At 36.1% G+C, this 20245-nt stretch overlaps 1 protein-coding gene across 18 annotated transcripts in view; it reads right to left on the minus strand.

The window, feature by feature from the left end:
- The window catches only part of ABI2 (abl interactor 2), a 70141-nt gene that overhangs the window by 23767 nt on the left and 26129 nt on the right, over positions 1 to 20245 (minus strand). For 7 of the 18 annotated variants that reach the window (XM_057411721.1, XM_057411717.1, XM_057411724.1 and 4 more), the window contains exons 2-4: positions 13871 to 14038; positions 5707 to 5883; positions 2248 to 2265 (exon numbers count right to left, since the gene is read on the minus strand). In XM_057411721.1, coding sequence (XP_057267704.1) covers positions 2248 to 2265; positions 5707 to 5883; positions 13871 to 14038 — 363 coding nt within the window. The remainder of the gene's footprint in view (positions 1 to 2247; positions 2266 to 5706; positions 5884 to 13870; positions 14039 to 20245) is intronic. The other 11 variants (XM_057411731.1, XM_057411722.1, XM_057411727.1 and 8 more) reach the window with 2 other exon arrangements.

Genomic DNA, 20245 nt, shown 5'->3' on the forward strand with positions numbered 1-20245 from the left:
AAAGTGAAATGTCTCGGGAAATGACCATAAGATGCAGCTTCAGCAAGTGAATTAACAAGTTTTCACCACATCCACTTATGTAAAGTAACTGAAGAACCAAGTCTGACAAATCAAAAAGCTTTAAACAATGTCATCTTCAATTGATTTGCTGACAGCAGATGCTACAGATATTCCTTTGACTTCTAATTGGCATTTTCTTCAAAATCTGTTTAAGTTTAACCTACCCAGACACAAGCACAGTTAGCCCTGCTACAGTCAGTCAGTTTAATATTGCAACTGTTGACTAAGACTAAGGGCTCTTCACAGCCATGAAAATCAATGCAGGCTAAACATGTCATATCCAATCTCTCATAAGTAAAATTATTTCTCACATGGAACTAGCATTAGTAGCTGTCTTTTAGCTTTCATCTCTCCGGCCAATGAACAGCAACTCTACTGAGATTTAACTAGTAACTAATGTCCACTAAGAGAAGCTATGCTGCTTTTTGACTTAATTCTTTTTTTAAATCCTCACGTTTTGGCAATGAGTTGATTGACATGTTGTCATTTCCCAAATCAAATTTCTGATCAGATTCTCTCTAGTGAAAACAAAGAAACATTTTAACTTGCATTATAACCAAAAATGTTATTTTCATTCCAAACCTATAAATAGAAAAAAATAATTTTCTGTGAAAAGCTAAAGGCTCTTATCACCATGGCAGATGAGATTATCTGATACAGTACCTCACATAAAAATCTATAATTATATATAAATTTATTTTTAGGATAGTCATTACTTGTTTATAATTGAAACTGCAGAGAGCAACAAAAAACACCTGAGTTTGCAAATTTTTTTTTTATGATTGCTAGGAAAATGGTCATCCAATATAAACTGTGCTCAGAATAAGCCATCTTCAGCATTAGATGTATCCATTTTGTGTGGATACAGACAGAAAGAGCCAGAGAGAAGATTTTGCAATTCTCAAATAAAAAGCATTTAAACACTGTGTGACTTGAAATACCATACCTCACACACTTATGTAAAAATGTATTTCAAATAACATGCAAGAAATCTCTCATTTATTAAACATTTTCCATTGTGATCAGATGTACTACACAGACTTAAATACATTACTAAAAGTATCACCTGGCCAATTCCATCAGGACGTCATTGGGATAGCTACAGTAATACCTGGTTTTATAGGCAATCTTCTCAGGAATATGCACGATTTTCTTTCAGCTTTTTCCACTCATGGAAAACAGTAATGAAAAATATTTCACATTAACTTGGAACTTCATTTAATTAATATACTCATACTACATGTAAGTATTCTGTGTTCTTAAGTACAGTTCCCTCTTTAAAACTGTGGCAGGCTGCTACTAGAAAACTTTCATTCCGTCTTTTCCCAAACCACTAGCACTTCAGGAAAAGAAAGATGTCACAATACTCAATGAAGGTTATGACCTATCAATTAATGTGCTATGAACTCCAACACAGTATTATGTAATATCATTTAACTGCTTGCCTAATTGATTTGATGTTTTTTATTGCTACTTCTGCAGCTCCTAAGGCTACTAGCATTTAAACCTTTTTAAAGTCCTTGAGAATTTTACATACTTCACTGAGTTCTTTGATGTACTACATTTAATACTCAACTAAAATGTATCACATAGCTTGTTTAGGATTTATATTTTGCACAACTATCAAATCTGTGAAAATTTCCACATATGAATGCCTCTCAGGATTTAAACAGTGCTAGCAGTTTCTGAAAAAAAAAAAGGATACTGCAACTTTAAAAAATAACATACAGATTTGAATTTGTTACAGACCTTTGAAGCCCATTATCTGAGCAATCTCACACTGAAACATTAATCCAAATCAAATCATACCTTACACCGCATATAGGATAAAAAGAATATTACACAGGGGGAGGCTCATGTTCAGCTGCCTAATTCACTGTACCTTTTCATCTATACAAGATTAGCACAACATTCCCCCCTTGCAAATCATCTACTAGGTATGCTGAAGACAGTTAATATTTTGCCACAAGTCTTTTCAAATTAACTGTGTTAGCTTCCTTACATAAATACATCAATTTGTATCACAAAATGTTTATCTGCAATGAAATCATTCAACAGAAGGTCTGATACACAGGAGGGAGAGTGGGTGTTGTTTTAAACAATCAAGTAACATTTATGTTAATCATCTCCCCGTGTGTAATAATCTCAGAAGAATAAGAATGGAAATCCAGCCCTGGGGTTTCTTACCTTAAATCTAAGCAACCACTTAATGCATAAATGGAGCAAATAAAAGAGGTAAGGAAAAAAAGCATTGAAAGGTTAGTTGGAACTTCAGGATATGAAGAGAAAGGAAAAAGAAAGAAAAAAGTTAAGCATTCAGCATTAACAAAATAATGTATCAGTAGATCATAGAAAGAGTGATTAAAGCAGAAGGTGTTATGAACAAAAAGATTTAAGCTGAAACTTTTAACATACATTGACTACAAAGCCTTTGGATTAACACCTTAAAATTAATGCTCTGATTGTACATTGTTTACGCAAGTTGTTACAGTGCTAACAAAATGTCAGCTTCTTTCAGAATGAATCGTGAGATCTAGATAGATTAGCTTTAGAGATTAAATTATTTGTGCTCTCAAAGAATAGCCTTATCAATACCTTGAGCTCATTTAAATGGTTACATGCATTAACATATTTACAACAGCCCCCAGAATATTAAGCTACTATTTCCTTTCTCAGCTAATACTTCTCTCCTAGACAATGCTGTTAGTTAACTCTTAACCTGATGTCATGACATCTCTCTTGAACAAATGACAAGAGCAAATCATTATGTCTTGTAAGAAGTACAGCACTCTATATGGATACTGCACCACATACCAGTATTTTCTAAGCTGTATTTTAAGACATTAATCAACAGCTAAATCTTATTTTAAAGCCTAAGCGCTAGCTTTTTGACACTGAGTCTTACACCTTACTGGCATGCATCTCCTCTTCTTTCCATACAATCACTTTTTCAGAAATACTTGTCTTTCCATTTCAATGTGATTTGATCCGTTTTCAGTTCAGCTAATCTGAATGTACTATTCTTGTAAAAACAAACATTAAATACGCAGAATCTCAACAGCAGAGCATCCAGGGTGCCTACTTTGTTTCACCCACTTAGAAGAGACCCTAATGTATTAAAAAACAAACATAATAGGATTTACTAGGAAAATATCCTGTCTTTGACTTTAAAGTTCTATGGATCTATTAACCAAAACAGTCTCTGCTTCATACAGCTACACAGGAAAACCAGGTGCCCCTGTACTGGCCACAGTGGCCAGTTACGTAAGAGGGTCCATGACCTTTTCCTCAATAGCATTCCCTGGTAATTTACCTTAATACACACGACTTTGAATGGATCTTCTTTTCCTTTTTTCCCCTCATCCTCTTGACTAAAAAGCTCTTAGGAGGGACAAACAGATCTGAAGATTTTGTAACTCAGAAAACATTTGAAAAAAATTAAAATCAAATCTCTTTTAGGGAGATCTTCAGATTCCTGCAGCATGGTAGCTTAGGGAGGGAAGATGAGGAGAGACTGCTGGAATGATAGTGGCACTTAAATTCTCTCTCACCTCTAAAGAAACCATATGGTAAAGCATCTCTTCCTGAAGATGCTTTGAATTTCTGAATGGAAGGAATAGGTGCTCAAGTGCCTATACTACTTCTCTCAACATGGTAGACTGGATTTCTTGGCCAAGCACAACAAAAACAGGTTCATAAGCACAACTGGCCACTTCCTCCCATCAGCAACAGAATGTTTTTCTTCTTCTGTGCTTAACAGATGGTTAACCTGATTGGAACACATCTATGGATCTTAAGGATAGCATGATTTCAAGTTCTCCAACTTATTGTCATATCTATGGATCTTAAGGATAGCATGATTTCAAGTTCTCCGCTTACTCTTTCACAAGTACACAATACTTTTCTATTTTCTTGATACATACAGTATATTGTAAATAAAGTTTGTAAAACGTTTTCAGCATACCACAAGCACAAAAATGGATGCAAATACACATTTGACTCATCATCCATTTGATGAACTATGTTCTGAAAGAACATACCTCATTGCATCAGTGAGTACTGTTCTGCTACACTGAGGTAAGTGGGATACCAGTTATAATGGTTTAGAGCCTGTGCTAAATAAGATTGTGCTGCTGAGCAATTAAAAACTATTCTTTAATGAGTTCTAAAATAATCTCCTTGAAACAAAAGTGATCATTAAAATATTAGCAACAGTAATCCTACAGGTTAATATGCTTCATCCATATCCAGAAGGAGTTCTGCTGACCTGCATAAATTCAAAATTTGTAAGAATTAGCAGCAGATTTTAACACAAGACTGGTAATAATTTCTGGGTGAAAACTCTACTTATTAATGCTGGGGTTTGTTGGTTTGGTTTTCCAAATCAAGCTTAAAGAGTCACTTGTCTTTTTAAAATCTGTCTAAAGTTACAAACCGAGATTGACTCTTTCAGTAGGAAATGGGGAAGAAAGACTTTCTGTTAAAGATATTGAAAGATATTGATTGTTAAAGATATTGAAAGACCTTGAGAAAAATTGCTTGGCAAAGATATTTAAATTGGACTGTTCAGAATTTGAATTTTAAGAGTTTGGTTAAACAATCTTTGCCATTTAAATAGCTATCCAAGCAGGCAGTTCAAGTTGAACAACATAGGTAACCTAATGCAGTTAGGTGTCAAGCAAAAGGAATTTTGGTGTACACTGACTGGAAGAAGCACCTTACCTTACTGCTACTTAACAGGTTTACAGATTTGTTAGTTTTTCATGTGAAAATGACACTGCTTTATGTTATTTACCTTTCTTCTCCTGGAACTTTAACACTGTCAGTGTTCTCTTTTCCATATTTGTTTTCCTGGCAGCACAAGTTAACAATGAGCTCACACCTGCCAAGACTGTTTACATTCAGGATGCGCTTTTAAAAATGTGCATAAATAATCTCACACATGATATTACTGCTGTTGCGTACACTGATCTAACATCCGCATACAACAGCCACCAGTTGCGTCTCAGTCTGATCTTTGCCCTGAAATGCCTCCTTTTTTCCTAGTCTTAAAAGAGAAAACCAGCTGGCTTCAAGCTTGGCAGCAGTATTCCCATTCTGAAACTCCATATGGCACTAAAGTTGTAGAGCACTCACTTTAACAAAGCGCATCACAGGATATGGGTATAACTGACTGACAGAAGGAAGAAAAGGCAGCCCATAATACTTCTTATGCAAACCCTTTCTTCAGGTGAGCTTCAAAGCAAACCAGTGGCAATTACAGCTGGATCATAGTTTGTGGTGCTAATTCAAGCAGGAAACTGATGGCCATTAGCCTTTCAGTCCCCAGGTATATCCCTGGCAACTGATTAAGAAAACAAGTAACAGCATCACACAAGCAGGCATTCAGACCCATTTTAAAAGGTGAGACCCATAGTCTCAAATATCCTCAGAAATAAGGTTGAGTAGGCTTGCAAGATTTAGAAACACTGGGACAAGGGAAAAAGAAGAGGCAACTGCAAATTGGACAGGACTCCTCTTATGCTTATAGACACACTGGCCAAGCAAGGAGAAACTGGTGTATTACTATGAGAAACAGCAAGTTATTTTGAAAATATACAAAAGACAATGTATTCGCAGTTTGGCTGTTTTAACAATATCACCTACCTTCACTCCATGTCCAATATCATCTAGAATTGTATAATCAATAGGTTTCCTGATGTAGCGAACTGGTCGCTCCAAGTTAGCTGGTGCAATGATTTTGTGAGTTCTTGAGGTGTTTTTGTTTGTAGTCAAGATACCAATTTCTCTTCTAGCAACTTTCTCTTTGTGAATGTCCACCGTCTACAAAAGACGCAGTGTATTTACTAACAGTGGTATGCATTTGAATACAGAGTCAGTATAAAAGAAAATTGAATCAGTTCCAACGTTTTGAAGATCCCTGTACACTGTGCTAAACATATCACTACGTATACTTGATTCCATCATCTTTATTCAATTTACTATTGAACTTGCCACCTCTAAACCCACACTAACAGCTATGGGTTCTTTGGGTTCTCTGTTACTCTAACTCTTTACAGTTCAGCAAAATTTCTTCTCCCTTCCATCCCTGGTAGTTCCCGTCAATTTACTGACACAGTTTTATACGATTCCTTAAATTATCCTTTTTAATTTTACAAATACTCCCTAAGCTTGTCTTGAAATAGGCTCCAACTAGATGAAGTTTAAGGATACTTTCCCAAAACTTAACTTCTATGACCTGAAAAACAAATCATAAACAGGTTTTCTTACACTGTAAAAGAGTTTGCTATACTAGGACTGGTAGTCATCTGATAGAATAAAATTTCACTCAGACAAATCGATAAGGTATTTTAGTCACTACAAATCACTCATCACAAAGCAATTATTAAATTTTAGAAAGTGCTCAGTACTGACTTGTCTACAGTGAAGCCAATGGTTAAGCCCACTGTCTTCACTTAGAATGTCTAAGGCCAATGCTGAAAATCCCTTCCTCCACGTATTACGAGTACCACCAAAGAATCTCCAGTGTAAGATAAAGCCCTGCTGAAAATCCATTGCCTAAAAACCTGTTATTGAATCTTGGCTGGTAACTAGACTAGGAAAAAATGTTTACCTATTCCTTCCACAATAACAAAATCTCTTAAATCATGTTGCACAGAGATGTTGCATCATTTAAAACAAAAAAGTCTTTGCTCACAAAGCAGCTTTCCTCATAGGAAACTTGCCAGAGTTGTGAACAAACATTTCAGCTACACGCTAACAAGAAAAAGGTAAGAAAACAGCCAAAATCACCAACTGTATCCAAGCCAAAAAAAGGACATGCCATTAGGATTTCTAAACAGTCACATGACTTCTTCTTACTGCTTGAGTACATGAATGGCACCAGAAAGACTTTTCACAATTAGGAGGCAGGCTCCATAGCAATTAAGTAACAGGAACAAATGAGAATTCACTTTCACAACAGACATTTCTTTTCACTTCTTTTTTTTCCTTTGGGCAGGGACTGGGGCAGCGTGGTTGGCTACACTGGTTTACACTATTGTTTGTTCTACTGATAGCAAAACAGACCCTGTATTGCTTCATGCAACCATCATAACCTTTAAAACTACAAAAATTAAAAACTGAAGAAACAAAAAGCCTCTTCCAAGAAGTTATTTCTTCACATTCTTTCCAGAGAAGAATTTTCATAAATACAAAGAACATCATATGGAAGCTTAAATTACTATCTATCAAGATTACTCAGTACTTCCTAGCAACAGTTTCAGGATCTTGCAACTTTGTTAAAGTTATGTACTGAATACAGTTGTCACGTACATTTCTGCAACCTCTAGTACCACCTGCCCAGAACTGTAAGGTTTCTACTAAAGTTGCACAGCTATTTCTTAAAACAAAGCTATGGAAAAGTAGATTATTCAAAGTCAAAATATGTTGGCAAGTCTCTATGGAAAGCTCAAGTTTGTTGAGCAATGATTTGAAATTTAATAGTAAACTATGTGGGACACATCATCCATCACGCTCGCCAAAGAAAAAAAAAACAAACAAAAAAAATTAGAATTGGCCAATATATAAACTCTGCGGAAACACATGTGTTTCTACGACTACTTAACAACTAAAGCACTCTCCATGCAATTTTGCCAAAGTCCTTCTTGAAGGTCCCTGTGATGACCTGGTCTAGGTACTACCCCCGAGTACAACAGTGCAGATCAGATCTTAACAGCTCTTATGATGCTACTGGCTGTACAAACACCAGTGCAAATAGAGCACATAAGCAAGTTCCAGGCCAGAGTACCAAAAGGATACTGTTCTGCAACAGCATAGGATTTAATACTTTATTGTCCATCACAGGTTTTTATCCCTTCTCTGTGCCAAAAACCTTTGCTTTTGCAGCATAGTGGAAGAAGTTCTGGAACAAACAGCAGTCATACCAAAGACAGCCTACAAAGTCTTCAGCTCACTTGTTGAATAGTCAGAAAGCACATACTTTCTAATGATATGTGACTGCAGTAACTTGGAGGACAGTCTCATGTTTAATACCACTGAAGAATTCAATCTCCACAATTATCTCGAACTTCATCTGTCATCTAGACATGTCACTAGAGAACTAAAGAAATACCACGTTGCCTCTTGAATGGTCTTTGTCTCACAGTCCTCTGATACCATTAACTAGGATGTTAAACCACCGCAGCTGCAACAGCAGCTGCACCTCAAATGCTATGTGACATTTCAAATGTACTGAAACATCAAAATCTAATGGGTCTGAATCTGGTCATTCAAAACTAGTTTATGCCTTGGACACTACATTTTCAGAGCCTTAATTTCAATCTATAAATCAGAAAGAAAATACAGTAATTCATGCAGTGTTAGCAAGATTATCTCTTCCTTTCTTTCCAAGAATTTGATGTTTGCAACTTTAAAGATGTTCTTTTAATATATTTTTGTATATATAAATAATTATGCAATTATCCATAAATACAGTGTGAGTACAGATAATTTAATGCACATATTATTGTAGTGATGGTACCTTCGCACTGTGAAAAATTGTTTCTGTGAATGAAAAGCATGGTTTTTTTAATCATTCATAGGAGTTATGAGTACAACCAGTTTCCTTAAGGACCATGGTGATCAGTGAGGCATTACTACAGTACCAAACAATGAAATGCATAGAAGCTAATTACATGCTGAAGCTCATCTAATGGGAATTCTCTTGCATGATGATTCAGAATATCTCTTTTTCATTGCATAGCTATGGAATAACTAAGAACACAAAATCAGCACCTAACTCTGTTTTTTAAGTATTTTGCTGGGAGGTTTTTTAAAAGTTTATTTTTTTTGCTTTAGTAGACAGCTAGAACCCTAAGATCTTAAGACACCTATAAAACAGAGGAAAGGAACATTGTGGTATATGATTAGTAAAGAACGGAACAAAGATTAACCTGCTACTAAAGAAAATGAAATAATTTCTCCTCAACACAGGTAATTATTGCCTCCAGCACTAGCATAAATCCCTTAAGTGAGACAGGAGAATGCTAGCAGAACGTTTATTCAGCAGTTGGGAAACTTCTGTTGAGAAGTTTGGGGGATTAGAGCTGGACTAACAGAACACCTGGCTTGAAAAGTCTATCAGAAAACACAAATGGGATATCCTGTGCCCTTCTATAACTTAAAGCCACTGTTTTTTAACAAGAAGTTTCAGACTTCTGACAGCTTTCCCTCCACCACCCCCAAGCTTCTTTGGCAAAAGCTTTAAAATGGCAGTTTGTTAAAGGCTGGGCTCATTACTATAATGTTTTCGTATGTTTTCCTACATGCCTGCAATAAGCCATGGGGAAATAAATTAAAAACCCACTACTTTTTTTTTATTGTTATTACGATTTTTCTCGCCATTTTGAAACATCAAGTTGCCATACTGAGTTCAATGATAACAGCCTCAAGATCTGTAAAGATCAAAATAAAAAAAAAAAAAAACCAAAACATTAAATCATTTCTGGGTTTCCAAAATTAACAGTATTTACCACTTCACGTAAACGTCACTGAACTCAGTTTCGAGAATTATTCTTCTCTACCTCTAAGTGAAATTTCTCAAGGTATTAAGTTAGTACTTGTGCTGATTTTGGCTAGTGTCAATTTTCTTCATAGCAGCTAGTACAGGACTATGTTTCAGATTTGTTCTGGAAACAGGGTTGATAACACAGTGATGTTTTAGTTATTGCTGAGCAGTGCTTACACAGAGTCAAGGGCTTTTCTGCCTCTCACCCCACCCCACCAGTGAGTAGGCTGGGGGTGCACAAAGCATTGGGAGGGACAGCTGACCCCAACTGACCCAAGGGAGATTACATACCATATGATGTCATGCTTAGCATACAAAGCTGGGGGTAGGATTGCTGGGGGGCCACTGTTCAGGAATGACCAGGCATCAGTCAGTTGGTAGTGAGCAATTGTTTTCATTTGCATAAATTCTCAGGTTTTACAGGTCTCTTTGTGATTTTCCTTTTAATGAAAAATTTTAATCATCATTGTTACTATATTTCAATTATTAAACTCCCTTTACCTCAACCCATAAGTTTTTTCACTTTTACTCTTCTGATTCTCTCTCCACAACATGCTGTGGGGGTGGGGAGTGAGCAAGCAGCTGTCAGGGGCTTAGTTGCCCCAAACCACCACAGCACTTTGAAAGTCTAAATTGTAGTGAAATTTCAGAAATAAAAGTCTCCAGAAGCCTTGATCTCTTCTTCTTCTCAAAACAATCTATTGTAAATGTATCAATATATTGACAGTTTGAGCTCTTAAAATTCAATTAAAAAAAAAATCTTCAAAGGAAATTTTGTTTAAATATAGTGTGGCTGAGCTTTAATTTTTTTTTAAATTTGATCTGATAGAATTTAAATTAATTGCAAATTACCTTGAAAACTGGATTATTACTTGAAAAAGAGTGTCTGATTTTGACAATCAGAAATGTTACTTTAATTGCCTAAAGTTGTATGCAATTTATACTCAAAGAAAGAGGGTATAATGATACAAAAATGCTGAAAACCTACTGGCTCCATAAACAGGTAATGCATACTGTGGAAAATGAGACTTACATTACCATTTTTTTAAGAGTTTGGCTATTCTTGTAACTTGCAGGACTAAGAATTGAAAATGGTTACAAGGCTTTACTGACTTACCAATGGAAGGTCCAAGCCACCTTCCCTTCAGAGACCAACCAGCTCACACATGTTGCTACAGTTCAGCTAAGTAGCACGTGCTGACTATACAGCAGGTCAAGTCTCTGCTCTATTCAATACCTGTTCCCACACTCAATGTCATGGGAGTCAGATTCTGCAGTGCCACTGGAGATAACTCATTGCTGTCATTCATCTTTGTGATAGCATGCTTGTTTACATAATTAGCAGCAGAGAACAGTTTTAAAGATTACCTTGCTAACTACAGAGTATTCTATAACTAAACCTGAGAAAACTACTTCTCATCATACAAATATTAAAACCTGAAAATCTGCCAGATTAATTTAAAGAATTTGGATGTTATGAACTTTTCAGTGTCTGCTAACTTGAAAACTGTAACACAGGGGTTTTTTAGTAAATACAAATATTTATGTAGATTATCTGTATTTAGGATTTAAATTTTCAGACAAATATGAAACACTGCATATCATCTAGTTCTGGACAAGGTTCAAAAAGGCAAATGAGAATAGATTCATTAGCTTTCAGACCAAATAAAAGTAATCTTAGAATTTAAACCAATAGGATTTAACCACTTGCATAAAAATAGATTCAATAGTAACAATTTCCTTATTCAGGACCTATATATGATCTGAAAAACCACAAATGAGTATCAGCTTCCTTTTCAGTTCTTTGATTAAGTTGGTATTCAGAAGGAAACATAGAAAGTGACATAAATTGGCATTCTATCAATGAACAGAGAGCTAGAATAATTTATCTTATCAAGTTAATCACATCTCTTCCAGTTTGAGCTACTCTTGAACAAAATAAGCATTTTAAAAAAAGTTTTCTTACTAAGAGCCAAATTATTTTGCTCCCTTCTTTGGAGAATATATGGAATTGAAAATCAAATTAAAAGCAGGATTACATGTCCAGATACCACAATTTGTATTAGTGTTTTCTAAACTTAAGCATCAACAGCTACTGCCCAAAGCATTAATGCAGTAACACACTGCGAGCAGATGGGAATTAGCAACCTGTTTTCTGTTCTACATTACTGACACCATTTCAAGTCAGACAGACTGAAATCATAATTTGGCACTGAGGTATTCTATCATGAGACATTTTAAGTGGTACTAGAAACAGCCCAGTAAACTTTACACCCAACATAAAAACGACCAAGGAAGTCTTGCGCAGGTTAAGCTTGTTCCAGAAGAAGTATAACTAAATTTCCTGAAAATGTATTATTTGTTACATAGAAACTATGACAAAATAAATTAAAAGAAATTAAAGACAGCTAATACAACATCGGTATCATGGGATGAAGCCATTTCTGAACATATTAAATTCAACTTAACAAAGCTTCTTTGATCAACACACTCTATGTATTGTAATATCCAAAGTTCAATACTGTCTGCTCCTCTGATACAATTTCTTCTTTGAAGATTTGGGGAGCATCCTATATATGGATAATGTAGACACCCCCCCCAAAAAAAAAAACAACACACAAACCCAAATCAAAACTAACCTAATTTTCAATTTTACAGTGATATTAATTAAAAAAAAAACAAAACCACAACAAAAAAACAAAACAAAACACCTACTACTTTTTTTGTTGTTATGCAACTACAGCCTATGAATTTTGGCAGATACATCTTCATTAGATGTTGGGTGATTGTAACGCAGTTCTCAATTTTAACTAACTAGCCATTTATATAAATGCAAAAGACAATCTAACCAGCATCTCATTCTGCATAAATCTCAGCTTCTCAGAATAAAACTAAAGTGCTGTGACTTTTTTGCAAAGCTATTTTACAGACTCTGTGTGACAAAATGAACTTTCCACATCTATAAAATGCGAAATTCAGACAATACCGAATATTTTTACTCATGTACTGTCTTTTGCATCACGCTCTCAAAGAGCTGAAATACTTGTCAGCTGTCACTATCCTCTCAAGAAACACATACACATATAGCATATATACACACACAGAGTTATATGCACACATACACAGCATATATATATAGCACATATACATATACACACAGAGTAATTTGTGACATTTTCTGAGAAAAAAGAAAAAACTAATTGACTTGTCCATGAATTAAAAAGAAGCATGTAGCAGAAGAAATCAAACTTCTCAGCTTACTTTTTAAGGATGAAACTGCATGAGATAACTGAGGCAATCTAACAGGGTACTACTACAGCCCAGCATAAAATTATTCACTTCTTTTGCTGATTCAAACCTCTACTAGTTTGGCAAACCTTTAGGCACCAGCAAGTTAATATATCAGCTCAGTTTGTTTATTTCTTACCTTACACAGCTACTACTTTCAAACGCCTTTCCAAATACCACAATATTCTTTATTTTAATTGATGACATTATCACATAGAGATCAAGAAACTCTAGCAGCTAAAATGTGTTGGCCAAATAAGATACAAAACATTCAGTAAGGATGCCAACCAACTCCCCAGTAACAGAGAAACAGAAACTACTGGATCATTTGCTCTTAATTTCTCTTTTAATCCATCAATTTATATTGCCCTGAAACAGCCAACAAAGGCATGAGTTCTGCAACCATACACAAATTTGAAACATTAGTTTTGCCTTCTGTTCATGTCATTGCAAAGTACATTTTATTTAGAAAAGCCAGGAGCAAACTGCTTTTGTCATCTATGTTTTTGTCATTAGATGCCAGTACTACAGAAACAGGAAAAGTTAAAAGATGACAAGTATTGTTTTTCACCACCGCATTCATATTCCTTTCTTTTAATTGTAAGTGCCTGTAGCCAATAAATACCAAGTACAGTAAGTCACCAAACAGGAGCTGGAAAGCTTAATCAGTCCCTTAACATAATATTCTTATTTTTCACATTAGCTATTTTAATGCGCTTTTCACTTATGCAGAATGGCCCCCCTCCAAACAATACATTGGCCAAGAATATACTTAACCTCTTATCCTATGTAAAATTTTCACACTAACACATATATATAATCACATAATGAGACCCATTCCCAGAATTAATATATTAAGAAATGCATCCTTCTGTTTTAAATGTGATTATCTTCCTCATTCACAAAATGTCAGGTGAGTTTTACTTGCTATGTAATTTCAATAACAAAGAAGCGGAATCAGGAAAAAAGTCTCACTTGTGAAATATGGTTGATTGAAGATTCCATGCGTCGAAGTTGGGATGCCTGGATATCCAGCATCTGGAGAACATTGTTGGCCAAAGTGTTGATCAGGTAGGCTACGCTTGCTAAAGACTGGGTTGTGTAGGCTTTGGTTTCTTCCAGGGCTCGCTGCTTATCTGCTGACTAAAAGCAGAAATAAAAGGTTTAAAGTCTCTCACACAAAGATTTTTCGAATGAATCCCTTTTCTCTGTCTTTAAAAGAACAAAGACTTATACAAGTCAAACTAATTCTACATCAAAGTTACAATTTTTCCTCCTTTCCATTCATGCCACAAAAGATACTTTGCATTAAGATATTTGTATTAAGAGTTTCTATATTTTATACAAGCTCAAATATAGTATGATACAATACACTCATCTTTTCATCAAAGTGCAATTTTATACTGTATTTTAGCAATAAACTTTAAAAGCGTTCAGAGATACCTATAATTTAGTTCTTTTAAGCTCTGTATTTTTTAGAACTGCTTAGTTCTTCTAAACGTTGTACTTCAATTAGATCTCGTAACAGCCTCTACGGATCTGCCAAATACCATATTCCTCATCTTTTCCAATTATTTAGACTTCATTATCGCCACAAATGGTTGCTCACAGTGAATGAACTACAATTACTCCCTTAAAATGGTAGGTGAATAAAATTTGAGAGGAACAGTTTTCAAGGAGAACAAGTCTGTTTTCTTTTTAAAGATGTGCTTCTTCACACTGTCAGTATTTTCTTCTATAAAGAATTAATACGATTCATTTTTCTAGTAGCAGAGCACCTAAAAATATTAAAGTTATCAAGCCAGAAGACATCCAGCAGAAGTTTAAAAACACAAATACATTTCAAACAACATTACAAATAATACATTAAGAGTTGTCAGGGTTATGTGCTTCTCCCTTGAGTAGAAGTTCACATCACTAAGATCTAATTCAGTACAAAGAATACAAATTAAAGCATGGATACAACATATGATTAAGATGCTAAGAAACTTTTACATTTCCAAAGCTTTGGAATACATGAATTTTCACTTTTAGGTGGCTATTTCCCAAGACCCTGTAGTAAGACTCTTCAAGGATGGGGGTGGAAGTCACCCAAAAAACAACTAACAACCACACATGTAAACACAGACACTGGACAATTAAATGCTATTCAATAAATATGATATTCAATACTTTTTCTTTCCTGGCAACCTCTCCTGTGCCCACAAACAACACTGGTAATCTGGCTGGCCTGTTCGGATTCCTTCTTCTTACAGGCCATACTAGTACCACTTCCTAGTCTGCTTCTAGAAAGGAAGACAGCAGCTGCTGTTCAGCCATACGAGAGCTCCCACGATTGTGCAGGAGGGAAGGAATGCTGTAGATGGGAAGCATTCCTGCCTGGCTGTTTCCTTCCCATACCGCAGACAAAACCAGACCCAGCAGCAGAAGGAAGCAAAAATTTTAAGAGACTGCTTCCCAGGGCAGAGTATGATAATCCCCAACAGACCATGCTTGTAAAGGCTACCTTATATCCAGCAGTAAAGAAGTTAGATAAATACTATACCCAGACCTCATTTAACAACTCATGACTTTTAGCCAGCTGAATAGCATGTCTTTATATAAAGAGCTTCAAACTCAGCCTAAGGACTCCCAAATGAAGGAATACAAAGCTGTTGCCTCTACTCTCACACTTCTAAATGCATTTATAAATGCATTCATTCTTTCCCTGTCCCTACTCATAGCCCCAGCTCAGTCTGCAAATACCACTGCAGCAGGCATACACACTACTGGACAGTTTCACAGCTATTCAAACAATTTCTGAATGGCAATAATAAAAATGACCAGAAGCTTGTCAGTTTTCCTCTGCAGCAGCTGACAAAGTCTATTTATAGAAGCAGAAACTGATTTCCATTAACACACTGTATATCCAGAATAGCCAGCAAACGGTATTTTTTCATTAGTAGTCCAAAGTGTTTGAGAACAAAAGGAAAACAATTTACCATTTTAGAAGTTATGAGCCTCTGCTATGATCCTACTGCTTAAAGAAATACAAATAGGACTATGTGTTCAGAGCTCATCCTTTGATGTAAACTAATAGCTAAATTCAAGTCACCCCATTCACACCAGTTCAAACCAACAAGGAATTGGCTTCTCGATGCTCAAACACATTAAAAAATCTCATAAAACAACAATAATATAAAGACATTTGGAAGTGTTATTAGCACAAAACCCCTCTTGATTGAGAGGTCTAGTTTGTGTATTTGGCTGATAACCTGAACAACTATCATTTGCTCTGCATGCCTTTATATGGAGCCCAAAATTCTCTGAAGTAAACTCATGCTTGGCGCAATATAATTAAAGTCTGAACTTTCTCTCTGTGTACTGAAAGATGCAGAATGTGTTGAATTTTCAAATTGAAGATATCTGAACTACTGTTGTCAAGCCATTTCACAACAACAAATTAATGACAGCATTTTAAAACAACACTAAAAATTTTCAAGCAATAAAAACTTGGGTCTCGCAAAACAATTTGGAAAAGCAGCTTGGAATACTTACAGCAAATCTGAAGTTACCCTGTGGAGATGAAATAATAAATTTAACTTGAAATGGTAAGTTGTGTTTTGCAAGAAATCGTACTTCTAATTGAGAAGGTAGATTTCCAGAGGTGGTACCTTACCATATGCTCCTATACAACAAGTTTCTCATGTACAGTCCCAGTGGACATCAAATTATATTGCTTACAACTGCTGCCATGCTCAAACCTAAAAACAGATTTAGATAACCAACGGTACACTAATAACCAAGTATGTAATAACTAGTAACTATGTAACTAAAGGGATTTCTGAAATAACAATGATTTCAGGTTATCAGTAAATTCAATTCAAACAATAACCCTCATCAGACTAAGATCTGATACTCAGATTTTCAGAACACAAAAGTACCAGTCATACCTGATTTTAAGGCAGGCAAAAAGTTATTTCAATATCCACACCTACCTAAAATCTCTAGTGAAAGATCAAAAAAACTAATTTGGCCCTAATCAAACCAATAGCATTTCTACAGTAGTTTCAGTAACCTATGGAATACTGTTTCTACGTAGAATATTGAAAACAAGAGAAATGTATCTTGCTATGCTCATTATAACAAAATGAAGATGCATTACTGTAAACATTTAAGGATATTCACCAGAATCCTTTAAGCCCCCCAGTTCTCAGAAAGACTGCAGTCAAGAATGGTAGCAGGTGTTTTTTCAGTGCCCTGACCTAAATGAAATGCCAAGAAACAGACCACTGAATATCTCTCCATTTTAAAGGTTTCAAGTACCTTTAATCTAGCACTCATGCACAAAAAAATTTGTGTGCCTATGAAAAAACAAATTGACATTGTAACACCTATACACACATCACTCTTAGGGAACCAGTGCTTCCAACTGTTGAATCAGCTTGATCTGTACTTCTTTTTTCATGGATATTAAATTAAGAAATCAAAGCTGTTGTCTGACAAGTAAGTCTTCTGCAACACTGCCAACACAGACTCATTCCTAGTCTTAACACATCCATTCCACTACTAATCATGATATTATGGAGACGCAGGTTCTAATTTAACCAGCAGTACCTGGGGAAGTACTGATCCCCAACACAAACAACATACTCTTTGCTGTAGTGAACTAGACCAGGAGGTGAGTTCAAAATGAAGATTATCTGATCCATAAACCAAATTATGAGTTCTTCCTCCTCCAAACCACTGCATAGCCACAAAACACACAAGAAAGCACACTATCAAAAATAAACAGAACTATCCAGGGTTGATCTGCTTCCTAAAGGAACAATGTCTACAAAGTAGACACCGCTGCAATTTTGCCAGCCCTCCACTACCTTCCCTCTTAACCTCCCAAGACCTGTCCACACTGCCTTTTTGTTTCCCTTAATATTTTTCCATTAACTGTGTTAAGAAAGTTGCTACGTCTCCATGTCTTAAAACTTCCCACTTCAACTTTTCAAACAGTGTTAAGAACATACTTGAGCATTGCAGCTGGATCATCTTCACAGCCTTAAAAAGACAAGATGTTTGGATTATTGATGTTTTCCATGCCCACGTCATCCAATTTACATGCAGCAACTTAATATCTATTCTGTTTATCGTTTTTCTCCATACAATGCACACAGCAGGTGGTCTACACTGAGTCACAAAGCAACATCCTTTTCTCCTCTTTCAGCAGTAAGAGCACCATTTTAACTCACCACAGAGAGCTCGTCTGATGCTCCTACCAGCCACATACAGGGTAAGGATGATGTCAGGCTATCTTTGCAGCAGCGGGAAGTGGCACCCCTAGATGCACCCAGACACAGCAGCAGCCATTGCTCTGCCCAGCTGTCCCCTGCAGAATATTTTCCATCTGTAGAAAGCACCCACTACTAAAACAGTTGGTTTTCCTCCTCCAGAAAACAAAACAAAACTATAGACTAGATGGAAATATTGCACATGATGGATCCAGTCCAAAAGCTACAACATAGACTACAGTGACTACTCTGTACAAAGCTGGGGCTTTTAGATAGCAGGAAAAGATGAAAGTCATTCAAGTCAGCTATGAATGCACAGACTTCATATTCAGCAAGAAAAGGCATGTATTACTGTCCTGGATTCAGCCGCAGCAGTCATTTTTCTCTTTCTTAGTAGCTGGTGCAGTGCTGTGTTTTTGACTTTCAGCCTGGGAACAGTACTGATAACACTGATGTTTTTATTTGCTGCTCAGTAATGTTTACTCCGACCAAGGACTTTCTGAGTCTCATGCTCTGCCAGGGAGGAGGGGAAGCCAGGAGGAAGCAGAGACAGGACACCTGACCCAAACTAGCCAAAGGGGTAATTCCATACCACAGCACGTCATGCCCAGTATATAAACTGGGGGCAGTTACCCGGAAGGGTTAGATCACTGCTCAGGTCAGGCTGGGCATCGGTCAGCAGGTGGTGAGCAGTTGTATTCTCTTCCCTTATCATCATTATTATTGGTGGTAGCAGTAGCGGTTTGTGTTATACCTTAATTACCGGACTGTTCTTATCTCAAACCGTGGGAGTTACATTATTTCGATTCTGCTCCCCATCCCTTTGGGAGCAGAAGGGAGAAAGGGGGAAGGGGAAGTGAGTGAGTGGCTGCATGGCTGAGTTGCCGACTGGGCTTAAACCACGACAATTACATACACCATGCAATAGTATGGGCTTGCTTTCAGACACTTGAGAATGATGAAGTTTCTACTTCCACATGCTAGTCCAAACAAAGACGGACATGAAGTCTAACACAGCTCAGAAATTATGATACAAATGTGGGTTATGAAATCTAATGCAAAAATGAAAAATATTTTCAGGCGAACACTGCTAGCATTAGAAAGGATAGGGAATTCAACCTGCAGTAAGTGCAAAGATGACTACTTTTCATGTGAGGATGTAGAATCTAGGCATCATTTTTCATAGCCACTCTGAAAGTTACGTTTACATAGCACAATTAGATTATCAGATTTGAATAAGAAATCGCCTGGATTGATGACTGTAAGATATCCTTTTACTTTAGGACTTAAACCTCTCAATGTGTTTTCTCCTGCCTAGGGAAATACAAACTTTTGTATTTGCACAAGGAATATAAAAACAAATTATAAAGAAGAAAAAAAAAAACTGAATGGAGAGGGTGGGGCAGATGAGAAAAGGAAACATGCAGTAAAATATGCAAAATGCCAGAATAATTCTGCTGTATGAATGGTAAGAGGAAACTTACATGCATATGGAGCACAAAAAGCAGGGTTAGGAAGGAATGAGATTTTAATAGATTCTTCCACCCCAAAGTGAGATCAGAAAGAATACAGCGATGAAGTCTATTATGCCACTGTTAAGAACTTGAACAATTTTGTACAAAATGACAGCTATTAATGCGAAAGAAATTCTAAAATGAAACAAATGATGGAGGCAACATGAGCACTACAGTAAGATTTACAGAATATCAACCCAACCAGATGAAAGCAGAAATGGTACCAAATGCTACAAATGCTATCAAATTAAAAGAAAAGGAAAGACTTAAAAGACAGCAACATGTTGAAGAAAAATACAGTTCTCATGAATTGGAAAGAGCTAATTGAGAGATGTGAATATGAAGCATGAGAGGAAGTGCTATAAGCTTCTGGCAGTTTAGTTGGTTACTGTACCAAGGTCTCTTTCCTGCTCCAGTTCTAACAAATAAATAAATAAATAAATAAATAAAATTAACCACTAGTCATCATCAGTTTCCAAATTCAAAGTTTTCAGTTGGGGTAACAAAATTTACACAACAAAGTCTTACCAGATGAGCCAAAAAGCCTGGACCTATAAGTTGATAAAGAAATTGCA

Source organism: Pezoporus wallicus, unplaced genomic scaffold (assembly GCF_028554395.1).
Source record: "Pezoporus wallicus isolate ANWC-B61680 ecotype Strahan unplaced genomic scaffold, APGP_CSIRO_Pwel_v1 contig_6732, whole genome shotgun sequence".
In the NCBI taxonomy this organism is placed as follows: Eukaryota; Metazoa; Chordata; class Aves; order Psittaciformes; family Psittacidae; genus Pezoporus; species Pezoporus wallicus.